Source organism: Triticum aestivum, chromosome 6A (genome assembly GCF_018294505.1).
Source record: "Triticum aestivum cultivar Chinese Spring chromosome 6A, IWGSC CS RefSeq v2.1, whole genome shotgun sequence".
NCBI lineage: Eukaryota > Viridiplantae > Streptophyta > Magnoliopsida > Poales > Poaceae > Triticum > Triticum aestivum.
Window position 1 is genome coordinate 498,857,265 of NC_057809.1, and position 15,734 is coordinate 498,872,998.

At 48.5% G+C, this 15,734-nt stretch overlaps 1 protein-coding gene across 1 annotated transcript; it reads left to right on the forward strand.

Annotated features, from left to right (window-relative positions):
* The first annotated feature begins 11,741 nt into the window (after positions 1-11,741).
* Positions 11,742-15,388, forward strand: LOC123128109 (pectin acetylesterase 8). The gene is made up of 13 exons (XM_044548027.1): positions 11,742-12,053; positions 12,163-12,317; positions 12,394-12,476; positions 12,569-12,698; positions 12,852-12,931; positions 13,031-13,117; positions 13,208-13,332; positions 13,501-13,561; positions 14,251-14,304; positions 14,387-14,464; positions 14,571-14,670; positions 14,752-14,897; positions 15,028-15,388. Exons 2-13 carry the CDS (start codon positions 12,194-12,196, stop codon positions 15,142-15,144), a joined length of 1,185 nt encoding a protein of 394 aa, XP_044403962.1. The 5' UTR covers positions 11,742-12,053; positions 12,163-12,193; the 3' UTR covers positions 15,145-15,388.
* The last annotated feature ends 346 nt before the right edge of the window (positions 15,389-15,734 follow it).

Below are 15,734 nucleotides of genomic sequence, written 5' to 3' on the forward strand. Positions count from 1 at the left end.
GTGACTGCAGAAATCTTGTGATCATGGGGCTCAACTTTCTGACATGAACAAACAACAAATCAGCCTCAACCTTGATCTGGAACTGGCCAAGAAGAACCTCAAGACCGCTCGTGATGAAGTAGCTGCCATGGGAGGTAACCAATCGACCGCTCCATATCCCAACACTGGCACTTTTCCTTTCCATCTTTGAACCGAGTGGCTTCACTCGAGCAGATGTATGTAGTGAAAACCGCCAACTCCAAGCTCGCCTGAAAAATGTTATTTCTTTAGAGAAAATGAAGGAAGATCTGGAGAAGAAGGACCTGGATCTTGCCGCAGCACAAAAGGAGGCACGCAAGATGACATCGCTTGCTGACAAGAAGCTTGCTTCAGTCGGCAAGTTAGAAGAAGAAAACTCCAAGCTGAAGACTGTTGTATCTGACGCCAATCAGGAGGTCGAGCGACCGAAGAAGAACAAAGAGAAGTTGACCGACGAACTTGGAAGCCTCAAGGCCAAGAATGGCAAGCTAGAGTCTTATCTGGGCCAACTTGCTGTGAAGCTAGTCTTGAAACTTGAAGGTATTGACTAATCTGTCTTATTTCTGTCGACTGACAAGTCTAATGGTGTCGTCGACTCATAATTCTCTCGATCATGCAGAACTTTGCCAAGACTTTGAAGCAGAAACTGGGCGGGTCAAGACGGGTCTCGATCCCATCAACTATCCAGTCAAAGATGATGTTGCGATGAACATGCTGCGGTTGGAGTCTCGCATGGACAGCACGGTTGCTTATCTGGCACGCTTGAAAGCTGCAATGACTCGGGTTGATGCTGGTCTTTGGCCTCAGACGGAGCTGTCTCAAGATCTCGAGTCTTTGATGGCTCGACTGAATCAAATCCCTGAACATGTGCGAGAATGGAAGAAGTCATCTGCTCGCTGTGGTGCTGACGTCGCTCTGTCTCTGGTTCGAGTGCACTGTAAGGATGTCAAAGAAGACAAGCTGGCGGAGCTCAAGGTTGCTAACACGAGGAAGCATATGTTTCAATCTTTCATGGACACCTTCCTTGATGCCGCCACTCACATTGCAGACAGCATTGACCTCGACAGTTTCTGCGACCCAGCCAGTCCTTCTCCTGATGCGTGATCGAAAAACATTATGCTCCACTTTTATTTGCCTCGGAATGCCGAGTGATTGTGCAACCGTTAAACTTCTTCGAGCTTGATGCTCGAATACTTTTGATCTGCCGTCTGGGACCTTGGGGTTTATCCGAACTTGGTTTATTTCTGAATATGTTGGTGTTTGCTTTCAACTGGAATTTGTTTTTTGCTCAGAATACTCTTTGTGCTTGGAATGCAGCTCTGAGGTGGGAAAACTTAGGTGAGTACTTGGACTGCAGCTAAGCCTCCGAGTGGGGAGGATCGCTCACCACTCGGTAGGATTTTTAAAACTTAGGCGAGTACTTGGACTGCAGCTAAGCCTCCGAGTGGGAGAATCGCTCACCACTCGGTAGGATTTTTAAAACTTAGGCGAGTACTTGGACTGCAGCTAAGCCCCCGAGTGGGAGGATCGCTCACCACTCGGTAGGATTTTTAAAACTTAGGCGAGTACTTGGACTGCAGCTAAGCCTCCGAGTGGGAGGATCGCTCACCACTCGGTAGGATTTTTAAAACTTAGCGAGTACTTGGACTGCAGCTAAGCCTCTGAGTGGGAGGATCGCCCACCACTTGGTAGGATTTTTAAAACTTAGGCGAGTACTTGGACTGCAGCTAAGCCCCCGAGTGGGAGGATCGCTCACCACTCGGTAGGATTTTTAAAACTTAGGCGAGTACTTGGACTGCATCTAAGCCTCCGAGTGGGAGGATCGCTCACCACTCGGTAGGATTTTTAAAACTTAGGCGAGTACTTGGACTGCAGCTAAGCCCCCGAGTGGGAGGATCGCTCACCACTCGGTATGATTTTTAAAACTTAGGCGAGTACTTGGACTGCAGCTAAGCCCCCGAGTGGGAGGCTGGCTCACCACTCGGTAGGATTTTTAAAAAAACTTAGGCGAGTACTTGGACTGTAGCTAAGCCCCTGAGTGGGAGGCTGGCTCACCACTCGGTAGGATTTTTTAAAAACTTAGGTGAGTACTTGGACTGCAGCTAAGCCCCCGAGTGGGAGGCTGGCTCACCACACGGTAGGATTTTTAAAACTTAGGCGAGTACTTGGACTGCAACTAAGCCCCCGAGTGGGAGGCTGGCTCACCACTTGGTAGGATTTTTTAAAACTTAGGCGAGTACTTGGACTGCAGCTAAGCCCCCGAGTGGGAGGATCGCTCACCACTCGGTAGGATTTTTTAAAACTTAGGCAAAACGGATTCGCAGCTAAGCCCCCGAGTGGGAGGCTGGCTCACCACTCGGTGGGATTTTTTTAAAACTTAGGCGAAATGGATTCGCTGCTAAGCCACCCACTGGGGGATTTCTCACGTAAACAAAAGAAACAACAATCACTGGGAAAATTGTAACACTTTTGTCTTTTGATAAACAAACTACAGAGGTATCTCTTATTACATCTCATCCGAGTGAGTACTTAAGTATAAAAGGGGCGGAGCAGCTCCGCATTCCAGGATCGTGGCTCATCAATCTGGCGATCGACATTGTAAAGATGGTATGCTCCATTGTGGAGAACTCTGGTGACGATGAAAGGACCTTCCCAAGTAGGAGCGAGCTTGTGTGGTTTCTGTTGATCCACTCGGAGGACCAAGTCTCCTTCTTGGAAGGCTCGACTCTTCACATTTCTGGTATGGAATCGACGCAAGTCATGTTGATAGATGGTCGATCGGATCATGGCCATCTCTCTTTCCTCTTCTAGGAGGTCGACTAAGTCCTGCCGGGCTTGTTCTGCTTCATTTTCAGAGTAGAGCTCGACTCGGGGTGCATTGTGAAGCAAGCCACTCGGCAAAACTGCTTCAACTCCATAGACTAGAAAGAATGGGGTTCATCCAGTCGACCGATTCGGGGTGGTCCTCAATCCCCAAAGAATTGACGAAAGTTCGTTGACCCATGCGCCTGCTGCATGCTTGAGATCACGCATCAGTCGAGGTTTTAGTCCTTTGAGAATTAGACCATTAGCTCTTTCTTCTTGTCCATTCGACTGGGGGTGAGCGACTGACACGTAATCGACTCGTGTGGCTTGACAGGCGCAAAAAGCTCTGAACTTGTCGGAATCGAAGTTTGACACATTGTCAGCGATGATGCTATGCGGAACTCCATATCTGAATATCAACTCTCTGATAAAGCTGATAGTGGTGCAGGCATCAAGATTCTTGATAGGTTTAGCTTCAATCCATTTAGTGAATTTGTCGACTGCCACCAGCACATGGGTGAAGCCGCTCCTGCCAGTTCTCAGTGGTCCAACCATATCCAATCCCCAAACAGCAAAGGGCCAGACGAGTGGAATGGTCTTCAAGGCTGAGGCGGGTTTGTGCGATATATTGGAATAGAACTGACATCCTTCACATTTGTCGACTATCTCCTTCGCCATCTCATTTGCTTTCGGCCAGTAAAATCCCGCTCGGTATGCTTTAGCCACGATGGTCCAAGAGGACGCATGATGGCCATAGGTTCCCGAGTGGATATCATCAAGAATTATTTGACCTTCTTCTGGCGTTATACATTTTTGACCAACTCCAGTCGCGCTTTCCCTGTGCAACTGTCCCTTTATCACAGTGAAGGCCTTAGATCGACGGACGATCTGTCGAGCCTCTTCTTCATTCTCTGGGAGTTCTTTCCTTAGGATGTACGAGATGTACGACACTATCCAGTCGGGAGTGATGACCAAAACTTCCATGATCAGGTTGACCACTGCTGGAACCTCAACTTCAGTCGGATCTGTGGCACTTTTTGGTTGCGGGACTTCTTCGGTGAAAGGATCCTCTTGAAATGATGGTGTGTGGATGTGTTCCAGAAACACATTGCTGGGAATGGCTTCTCTCTTGGAACCTATTTTTGCTAAATCATCAGCTGCTTGATTTTTCAGTCGGGGTATATGATGCAGCTCTAACCCCTCGAATTTCTTCTCCAGCTTTCTCACTGCATTGCAATAACTAGTCATGGCTGGACTTCTGAAGTCCCACTCCTTCATCACTTGATTCACCACTAAATCTGAGTCGCCATAGACCATGAGGTGGCGTGAAATGGCCACGCGCAACCCATACAAAAGTGCTTCATATTCTGCTTCATTATTGGAGGAATCAAAGTGGATTTGGAGAACATATCTGAGCTTATCTCCTCGGGGGGAAACCAATACTACCCCAGCACCGGAACCATTGAGCATCTTAGAACCGTCGAAGAACATGGTCCAGTGCTCCGAGTGAACTTGAGTCGGCAATTGCTGTTCAATCCACTCGGCGACGAAATCTGCAATTGCTTGGGACTTGATAGCTTTCTTTGCCTCAAACTTGATATCTAGGGGAAGGAGTTCAATCGCCCATTTTGTCAATCGACTAGTTTCATCTCTGTTGTGCAGAATCTCTGACAATGGAGTGTCGCTGACGACTATAATGGAATGGTCAGAGAAGTAATGTGCAACCTTCTTCGTGGTCATATAAATCCCATATACAAGCTTTTGATAATGAGGATATCTTTGCTTTGATGGGCTCAAAACTTCAGAAACATAATATACCGGGCGCTGAACTTTAAAGGTTTTTCCTTCTTCTTCCCACTCAACCATAAGTACCGAACTGACGACTTGTCCCATGGCTGCAATGTAAAGCAGCAAAGGCTCTTTGCTGATTGGGGCAGCAAGCACCGGCTGGGTGGAGAGCAGGGATTTTAGCTCTGCAAACGCTGCATCAGCTTTGGGAGTCCACTCGAACTTGTCTGACTTCTTCATCAGTCGGTAAAGAGGCAATGCCTTTTCACCAAGACGATAAATGAATCGACTTAAATCGGCCAAGCATCCATTAAGCTTCTGGACATCGTGCACGCGCACAGGGCGCTTCATTCGGAGTATAGTACCAACTTTTTGTGGGTTGGCGTCGATTCCTTGTTCGGAAATGAGAAAACCAAGTAACTTTCCGCCAGGAACTCCGAATGTGCACTTTGATGGGTTAAGCTTGATATCATACCTCCTGAGGTTGGCAAATGTCTCAGCAAGGTCAGTCAGCAGGTCGAAACCTTTCCGTGACTTGACCACAATATCATCCATGTATGCTTCCACATTCCAACTGATTTGAGTGAGCAAACACTTCTAAATCATCCTCATGAACGTGGCTTCGGCATTTTTGAGGCCAAATGGCATGGTAACATAACAGAAGCACCCGAATGGAGTGATGAAAGCTGTTTTGATCTCGTCGGGACCATACAAACGGATCTGATGGTAACCGTAATAGGCGTCTAAAAAAGACAGGCGCTCGCATCCCGGAGTCGAGTCGACTATCTGGTCGATGCGGGGGAGAGGAAAATGATCTTTCGGGCAGGCCCGATTGATATGTTTGAAGTCAATGCACATGCGAAGTGACTTGTCCTTCTTGGGGACCATGACAACATTGGCGAGCCACTCGGAGTGGTAAATCTCTCGGATAAACTCTGCTGCTAAGAGCTGAGCCACCTCCTCGCCGATGGCCTTTCTCTTCTGGACGGCGGACCGTCGAAGATCTTCTTTGACCGGTTTCACTTTTGAGTCGACTCATAGACGGTGCTCAACCAGCCCTCTGGGAACACCCGGCATGTCAAAAGGCTTCCATGCGAAGATGTCCCAGTTCTCACGGAGGAACTGGATGAGCGCTTCTTCCTATTTGGAGTCGGGTGTCGTAGAGATATGAGTCGGAGCAGCACTGGGGTCGGTCGGGTGAATATGAATCGGCTTCGTCTCACCGGACGACTGAAACGCTGATTCCGTAGCGGGCTTCTTGGCTCGCAACAAATCACTCGGGTCTGTAGTTTTCTGTTATTCCTGCAGCTCTACCACTGCCATCTGAGCATCAGCGATCCTTGAGCCTTTCTGAAAGCACTCTTCCGCTTTCTTCCGATTGCCGGTAATAGTGATCACACCTCTGGGACCAGGCATCTTTAGTTTGAGGTACACGTAACATGGTCGAGCCATGAATCGTGCATAAGCTGGCCTGCCTAGAATAGCGTGATAAGCGCTCTAGAAGTCCATAACTTCAAACGTCAACTTTTCTTTGCGGTAATTTTTGGAATCACCGAAAACCACATCAAGAGCAAGTTGGCCGAGTGACTCAGCCTTCTTTCCAGGAATGACTCCATGGAAGCTCATGTTGCTAGTACTGAGTCTGGACATCGGAATGCCCATCCCTTTCAACGTCTCTGCATACAGTATATTCAGGCCACTGCCTCCATCCATCAAAACCTTGGTCAGTCGAGTGCCTTCAATAATTGGGTCGACCACCAAAGCTTGCCTCCCCGGGGTGGCTATGTGCACCGGGTGATCGGACTGGTTGAATGTGATGGCAGTCTGAGACCATTTCAAATAACTGGGTGTCGCTGGGGCGACCATATTCACTTCTCGGTTGATAACTTTCAATCGACTTTTGCTTTCAACATCAGCAAAAATCACCAGGGTAGAATTGACCTGGGGATACCCATCATCACTATCTTCCTTGTCCTTAACTTTGTCCGGCTCCTTTTCCTTATCTTTGGGCTATTACCCTTGGAACTGCTGGATCAAGAGCCGGCACTGACGAGTGGTATGCTTCGGATAAATGAGTTTACCCTCTTCATCTTTCTTTGTGTGAATGTGACATGGCAGATCTAACACAACATTTTCGTCTTGGTCTTTCACCTTCTTGGGGTTCCAAGGCCCTTTGGGCTTCCCCTTGAACTTTCCTTGAGTCACAGCCAAGGCTTCTCCAGGAGCAGCTGGCTCGGCTTTCCGCTTCTGCTTCCGACTGGAGTTCCCTCCTCCGGTTTCGTGGGCAACTGACTTGTGCTTGCCACTCTGGAGCCGATCCTCTTCTTCACCATTGGCATACTTGGTGGCAATCTCCATCATTCGACTCAGAGACATGTCTCCAGTTCGATCGAATTTCAGGTTCAGTTCTCTATACTTAACGCCTTCCTTGAAGGCACAGACTGCTTGGTGATCAGATATGTTATCTACTGTGTGATGCAATGTAATCCATCTCTGGATGTAGGCCCTCAAAGTTTCATTCGGCTTATGCACGCAAGATTGCAGCTCTCTCAACCCTGCTGGTCGCTTGCAAGTTCCTTCAAATGTTCTGACAAACACTCGGGCAAGATCTTCCCAAGTGTAAATGCTGCTGGGCGCTAACTGATTCAGCCATGCTCTGGCCGAGCCTTCCAACATAAGAGGCAGGTGTTTCATTGCCACTTCATCGTTACCGCCGCCAATCTGAACAGCCACTCGGTAATCCTCAAGCCAAGTATCAGGCTTGGACTCACCAGTGAACTTTCTGACTCCAGTCGCCAACCTGAAGTTGGGAGGAATCACCGCAGCTCTGATGGCTCTACTGAAGCACTCCGGTCCTGAGACGTGTACTCTGCTGCTGGTGGGTACATCTCTGTCTCGACCTTCTCGGTGGGCTCTGTTCCTGTCGACCAAACCCTGAACAAGAACGGATCTCGCATCAAAGCCTGGCTCCCTGGGGTCGACTGGAATCCTTCGCCCAACACTGTGAGGGCGTCTGTCATCCTGCTGTCGAGGCACGTACGATCCACTCCTCGGGGGAGGGGTGGGTACTCGACGTCGATCATCCCGACCGAGTCGGTGATCATACTGCTCACGGTTCCTGTTCTGATCGCGCCGGTCTCCACGTTCATCACGCCTCGGGGGCGATCTTGGGCTGTGGGCCGACTGGACTAGATCTGCAGTGACGGATCTGCTGTGGATCCTATTTCGCGACTGTGACACAGCTGAATTCTGATCTCCTGCCGCCCGAGCAATGCTCTGATCTGCAACAAGCCTCTGCCAGCCTTTGACTGAGAAGGCTGAGTTCGATATACCTGAGTCGGTGGCGGAAAGAGCTGACGTCGACTGGATGTTGGAATCCGTTGTCGCGCACGCTCGTCGAGTGCTCGCTGGAGGTTCTCCAATCGAGTGCGCTCAGCCAAGTTGGACAAGCGCGTGTCCTCTAAGACACGGGCCTCGGGGGTTTCTCCAACGATAGGAGTGTGCAGCGCATCCATGTTCCGGCGGCGAAGTTCTTCTCTCTGCAGCGAAGTAAGGGGCTCGGGGAGATACTCTTCATGAGTATGCGACGGACCGCCTCCGCCGCCGCCTCCGTCGGTGCGGGGAAAGCCGGGAGGACTGCGTGGTTCATCGATCATCGGAACCTCTGCCGCCGGATCACTGCTGTCGCACTCGGATGCAGTCTCTGCGGAGCCAGTCGACGGGTCGAACAGGCCGTAGAGAGATTCGTCGGGTTCGATCGCCGCGACTTGGGGGTGGCTGACTGGCGAGCCACCGCGTGTCTCACCCACCGCTGAAGTCTCGACCGACCGGAGCGTTTGCGCCGGCGGGAAACAGGGAGGGAGGACGACACAGGGGCCGACCGATAATGGGTCGACGGCTGCCGCAAGAGGACGCCGCGGACGCACGCGCGAAAGGGCGTTGCCCCGCGGACAGGGAGCGCGTCGACATCGAGAGGAGCCTCCTGAAGCCAAGCAGAGTCGTCGGCGATGAACGTGAGCGCGCCGAGATGGATCTCGCGGCCCTCCACCAAAACTCCGCCCGAAACCATGATGAAGGGGATCGGAAAAATCGCAACTTCTCCAACAAGTCGCTAGGACACCTGCCCCACGGTGGGCGCCAACTATCGTGGTTCTAAGTCTGACAGTAGAATATGGGGGTAGGAATGGAGAGGCAAGATCTTAGCTATGGAGAAGTTGTACGCACAAGGTTTATGAGTTCAGGCCCTTCTCGGAGGAAGTAACAGCCCTACGTCTCGGAGCCCGGAGGCGGTCGACTGGATTATACGTGTGTGAGTTACAGGGGGTGCGAACCCTTGTCCCAGAAGAGGGGGTGGCTTATATAGAGTACGCCAGGACCCCATCTCCCCTCCGTAACGCAGGGTTCAATATACATTAAGAGGAGGCGTTACAGGTAATGCCTGTATTAAGGTGCTACAAATGAGCATTAAGTATGCGAATGAATGCTTGACCGTTGCTGCGCAGAGTGGCTTTAGGTCTTCTGATATGTCGAGTGGTTTGGTGGTCGAGTGACCTGAGTAAGAGAGGTCTCCGAGTGATTGATAGGTCTAGTGGACTTCGCTTCGACACCTTTGTTGGTCCTCGACTTCTGACTCTTGAACTCCTTAGTTCTTAGGACAAGACTTTAGGTGGGGCGTATAGGTCAGGCCTATTACCCTATCCTAGGTCTGTGTCTACATCAATTAGTCCGCAAAAGCATTGTCATCAATCACCAAAATTCGTAAGGGAGAAATATGCCCTAACAACTATAGAACAATTTTATGTTACACATACGATACGCTTAATTCAAAGTACTTCTATTGATCCCTCCAACAAATACATCGGGTTGCAATGCCCTTGCCTCAACCCATGACCTTACCAAACTACTCACACATGAAGATCAGATCACATGAAGAACACATAAAAAACAAACTAGATTGCTGAGAACTATGGTGGTGATGAAGGTTGTGGCTATGGAGATGGGAAATGGCGGCGGCTAAGGTTGATGGAGATGGCTATGATGATGATGATGACGAAGACTAGCGGCGGCGGCTCAGAACCAAATACACATGTCGAGGTAAAAGAACAACGTGTGTGTAGCCCATGACACTTGGCAGCAGCTGAGCGCATCACCCGGCACACCCACGTGCATCCTCTACAACCGGCCCGTAGGGGTATCCACCAACTAATTGGTCGCCTAAACCCGGAGACCTCCTATATGACGCTGGTGGCGCTGGCGCCAGCTACCTAACTGGCGCTCACACAGACAGGTGCACGGGCCGCCCAACAAAACACGAGAAGGGCGAGCCAGTGTAAAAAAAGAAAAATAAGCACGTTCTCGCTGACTCCTTCACCAATTGACCATTGACAAGTGGACCAGTTTCAATCACGGGTAACGCAATCGAGCTACCTGCACCTGTCTGGTCCAATCATTTAGCGGCTCTTTCTAAGAGATGGTTTTGAGGAATCCTTCATCAGTGGTTGTGAATGGCTGACTTTTTCAATCCTTTCGACCTTGGTTCCGTAGGAGCAAGTCAGAAAGGTTGAGAAATAGAACCATCTGATTTGTTTAGTTAACCACTGATCAGGGACTTAGTTGACCGGTGACTTGAAATAGTTCATAAATTTGAAGAAAGTTCACGAAAAAGATTTTTTTTTATGAATTTGAAAAAGTTCACAAAAGTTGAGATAAGTTCATAAACTTGAAAAAAGTTCGCGGAAATGAAAAAAGTTCACAAATTTGAAAAAGTTTATGAAGTTGTTCTTTTTGCAAATTTGAATAATGTTTCAAAAGTTTGAATTTTTTATTGTGATTTTCAAAAAAATCATAAAACTAAAAAAACATGAATATTTCATAAAAAATAAAAAGAAAAAAGAATGAAAATGTAAAAAAACAACAAATCGTCACAAAAAAGCAGCTTGGCGGGCCTAGACTACCGAACGAGCGGGTGTGTGCGCCCGTAAGATTTGGGATAAACTAGACGATTAACTTGGTTCAAGCACTCTCAGGAGCAAAAACAAGAAGAGCGGCGGCACAAGAAAGACGTCTGCAACTGCTTGATGGATGGTAATTAGTCTTTTGGGTGGTCTATATGGCATGACTTGTCTCCGTGGAATTATTGGTGTTTGTGGTCTTGGGCCGAGATACTCTCATTAGGGGTTCTGCGATGTAACAGTGTGTGGGTTTGATGACCGTTGCGTCTTAGGTATGATTGTAGGTTGGCCGTGTGATGCTAGGGTTACATATTCCGTGAGTAGTCCGCATGTGGTTGATTGTATGGATTTTTGTTCCGTTTTTTCATTAATTAACCGGGCATTTTTTGGGTTTAATTAATCTTTGCCTCCGTTTTGACAAATAATCAAAGTCAAGAACTATCTGGCCCACAACCATACGTAGTTCGATCCTGTCCGCAAGCTTAGAAAAATGAAACCACGAAAACCAACAGACATTCTGTGAGATAATCCAGCAGATTCGCAAGGTAAACTACCTTATCATGCCGTGCCGAATACACGCCCGGAAGCCACTGTCGTCGTCTTGAAATGCACGTGACATCGTTTTTCGCTAAAAGATGCACGTGACATGAGGTACAGCGCTGGTAGCAGAGCCACAGCCATTCATCACAGCATCGGTGGTGCTGCCGTAGGTGCATCGAAACGCCGCCATAGTACGCTTGGTCTCATAAGCACGCCTTTTTTTTGTCTAAAAAAAGGGAAGAGATGAACCCTGATTCTTCTTCTTGAGAAACAGCTCTGGTTGAACCGTTCTACTCCATTAGTATATGCAAACCACAGATTCCAGAAAAACAAGAATTTCCTTGCTACTTTCTCCGGCTTTGCCTTGCCTTTCCATTTTCTTTTCTGAAGAGATCTCTTTTCTGAATGTTTCATCCGTTCCCATTTTCATGGCAGAAAGAAAAGAAAATGGGCTGACGTTCATGGCACTGCTCGGCGTCACCGAGGACTTTTGCGAGGCGGAGCACGGGTGGTACCGCTGGCCGTCCCGCAGTGCACCGCAGCTTTTTAATCCCCGTCATTCATTTGAGCTCACCCCCCAACAGCATCCACGCCCGGCCGCCATATGTATGACAGACAGACAGATAGATAGACGGCAGAGGCGTTGATTACTGAGTTACTGACGCACAAGGACGTACGCGAGCGAGCCAAAAGAAAAAGGAAAAGACGCGTCCGGTCCGGCGTCCCATCCCGGCCCACTGCCACTGCCGGCGTGGAAAAACAGGCGTGAGCCGGCACGCACAGGCACAGCAGCTCGCATAGCATTGGGAAGCTCGAAGCATCGGCGACGTCGCTCTGTTCGGCCTCGGCCCTCTCTCCCTGCTGCAGCTGCACAAGAGGGAGGGAGCTAGAGAACCAACCCGGCTGCGAGATTAGCACGAGACGGCGGCTTGCCGGCTTCCATTCCACCAGGTTCGCTCCGGCCTCCCTCCTCCATGGCTAGCTGCCTGTTGCTGTTAGCCGGTTATATATGTGTGTGCTTCCCTGACCCTTGCATTTCCGCCATTTCTTCCTTCTCTAGCTCGTTCGCTGTCGCGGGCTCAGCCACGGGAATGGGGGACGGAAGCAAGCTGCGGCTCTGGTGCTCGGCGTTCGCCTGCGCGCTGGCGGTCCTCGAGGCGGACGGCTATTTCGTGGACATTACCTACGTCGACAGCGCCGTGGCCAAAGGGGCAGGTCAGTCACACCATTGTTGCTTCTCCTTCCCGGCCTCTCGCCAATCTAGCCTGACGTATGATTCTGTGGATCGTAGTATGTCTGGACGGGAGTCCCCCTGCGTACCATCTCGCCCGTGGCTCCGGCTCCGGGTCGAACAGCTGGTTGGTTCATTTTGAGGTCAGTTATCAAACCCGCTCGGAGCACGTACAGAATTTGGTGCCAAGGAATATGCTTAGCTCAACTCTGAATGCAAATTTTGGCGGCGGCAGGGAGGAGGATGGTGCAACAATGTGACGACCTGCCTGCAGCGGTCGCACACCCGGTTAGGCTCCTCCAAGGAGATGGCCAAGCAGGTTGCCTTCTCCGGGATCTTGAGCAACACCCCGGATTACAACCCAGGTATACTTCAGTCTCACCACCTGGCCATCACATAATTTGTTGTGCTCTGCTTCTCTTTGTCAGGTTTGTAATAGTGGCAGTTCCAAGCTTGAGACTGCCTAAATTTAAATTCTTGTGCTTAATGTGTGTGCGCTGCAATTTGACAAAGAATAGACTTCTACAACTGGAACAAGGTCCGGGTCCGGTACTGCGACGGCTCGTCTTTCACTGGCGACAAGGAAGAAGTTGATCCGGTGAGCCCATACTCCAAGCTTCCATGATTTCCTCCTACTGAAGGCATTACTGCCGGTCTGAACTGAGGTTTTTGTCTTCTAATTTTGCAATCTTGACAGAGAACAAATCTACACTACAGAGGTGCGAGGGTATGGCAAGCAGTTATGGAAGATCTGCTCGCTAAAGGAATGAACAAAGCTGAAAATGTATGCATTCTTATCAGCACAATATGCCTAGCATGTGACTAGCAAAATTGTAGCAGACTCTAATTTCCTCCTTTTGCAAGGATGTGGCAGGCTCTAATTTCGGGATGTTCTGCTGGTGGATTAACTTCGATACTGCACTGTGACAGATTTCATCGGCTTCTGCCGGCGGCGGCCAATGTTAAGTGCCTTTCTGATGCTGGCTTCTTCATCAATGTGTAAGGCAGTACTAATACTGAATCCAGTTGGGAGAAAAGGAAAATCATGCTATCTGCTTTTGCCACTTTGGAGATATACTAGGCATTGCAATATATAGAAGAAAGTACGTCGCATTTCTGAATAATTATTTCCTTGTCTAACACTTCCCATCTTAATTTGCTCTACAGGAAGGACATTGCTGGAGTAAACCATGCTGCGGCCTTTTTCAGTGATGTAGTTAAGACTCATGTATGCACATTTCATTTTGTTGCTCTTTCTACCTGATTATGTGTACATAACTATTAACTATGACATGACAACCGATCAACGACCGATGCCTAAAACAAGACACTTTATATAGTTTATTTCAGGACCGAAAATTGCTTTTCGAGGCTGGGCTCCATGGAGGACTCCTTTTGCAAAATTCAAAATTCATCAGATTCATTTTTTTTATTTCAAAAAAATCTGAAAAAAATGCAGATATACATGGGGGAATAATGTATATGTGTGTAGATTTTCAGAACTAAATACGTTGAAATGAGGGCTGTGCAAAAAAAAAATCTGGGGCTTTTTAACACATGATACTATTCATCCTCAAAGTCCAGAAAATTGTCTTTTTTATACAGGTCGCATTTCAAGATATTTCATCCTCAATTTTTGCACATATATACATTTCATCCTTGTATACTGCATATTTTTGTTCAGATTTTTTTTGAAACAAGGAAGTTTGAATTTTGAATTTTAAAAAAATAAAGGGCTCCAAGGAGCTCGGTCACCAAAAGGCCCTACTCGACAATATAAGCTTCGAGTTCAAACTGTGGCATAAAGTGGCATCAGTAACAATATCTCATGTTGCGAAATAAAATAAAATGCTTTGCACCTATACTTATTATGCTGTTTTGTCTTGTACATGATTGTGTTGTGTACAAATACCGTAGGGCTCGGCCAAGAATTTACCATCTTCGTGCACTTCCAAGTTGCCTGCAGGCATGGTAAGATGCACTTGCAATAGCCACAATGCACATCTAGGGATCAGGTTGCACTCCCTTACAAAAACATTTTGCTTGGATGCAGTGCCTTTTTCCTCAGAATGAGGTGAAACAGATTCAGACACCCCTGTTCATCCTGAATGCAGCATACGATTCATGGCAGGTTATCATCAGATATAAACCATTTCTACCTGCAGTATGCTTGACAGTTGACACCACCATCCATCAAGGCACCAATCTTGATTCTGTTTCCACGTGCCCGCATGCAGGTACGGAACATTTTGGTGCCTGGAGGTTCTGATCCTCGCTGGCGAAGCTGCAAGCACGACATAAACCAGTGCTCGGCGAAGCAACTTAAGATTTTACAGGGTAAGTGCTACTGCATTTTACTGACGGGTCAGCCATGAACCTGTGTGTATGTATATTCAGTACTGTGTATGTCCACCTCAGGATTCAGGGACCATTTCCTGGAAGCAATCGAGGCCCAAGGGGACTCACCCACCAGAGGGCTGTTCATAAACTCGTGCTTCGCGCACTGCCAGTCCGAGATACAGGAGATCTGGTTCGCGCCCGGCTCGCCGGTGCTCGGAGGCAAAGTGAACACCCTCGCCGTCTTCTCTTGCACCGCTGAATTTCGTTTGCATACAAGTTTTCCCGGGGCTCAGCCGGCGACGGCCTGGTGTTTGTTTATCTGACGAGAGCTCCTTCTTTCTGTGTCTGTCGCAGAGAATAGCAAGCGCGGTTGGGGACTGGTTCTACGGCCGCAGTGGGTTTCAGAAGACGGACTGCCCTTACCCCTGTGACTCCACCTGCCATGTCTTCAAGAACGCCTCCCACACGTAGCAACTGCAGCAGCCTCGCTTCGTACTACTGTTACCATTGATCACGTTATTGTTGCTATTGCATTTGATTGGTGCGCCGCCATTGGTGCTCCGTGCTCGCAACAGGGCACGGCCTGGTAACCGGCCATTGATTTTGTTTACAGGAATAGTCTTGCTAAATGTCGACTGAGACTTGGTTATGTCCAAGTCTCGGTGGATCTATATTCGTGAGATCTTGCATGAAGATTCATGCAATTTTTCTTTTAGTTTTTTCTTTTTTCTTTCTTATACGTTTCACTTGAAGTCTCAGTCGTCGACTGAGCTAGCCACATCCAGGAAATAACAAGTGAAGATGCCGGCTTCTAAACTATATTTTTATGGTAATATGTGTCTCATTTATATCATAAATATCATAGTACAAGCCATCTAGACACCGACCGCGCAAAACTGAAAAGACAACAAAATGCTAGCTTTTGCACAAATGAACACCATCAATGAAAGAAAATTATAAGCAAAACCGAAGAAACCCTTTAACTTCACACCAACGTGTGTCGCCTGCCTTCAGCACCACCAGAGGAAAAATTGACGGGTCACCTCCTCAGCTGAGCTTGA

Excerpts from the sequence above, each read along its gene's own strand:
- LOC123128109 (XM_044548027.1), top strand. The coding sequence starts at position 12,194 with ATGGGGGACGGAAGCAAGCTGCGGCTCTGGTGCTCGGCGTTCGCCTGC. Across the intron at positions 12,932-13,030 it reads ACAAGGAAGAAGTTGATCCG|AGAACAAATCTACACTACAG; the intron begins GTGAGCCCATAC and ends CAATCTTGACAG. Across the intron at positions 14,671-14,751 it reads GCAACTTAAGATTTTACAGG|GATTCAGGGACCATTTCCTG; the intron begins GTAAGTGCTACT and ends TGTCCACCTCAG.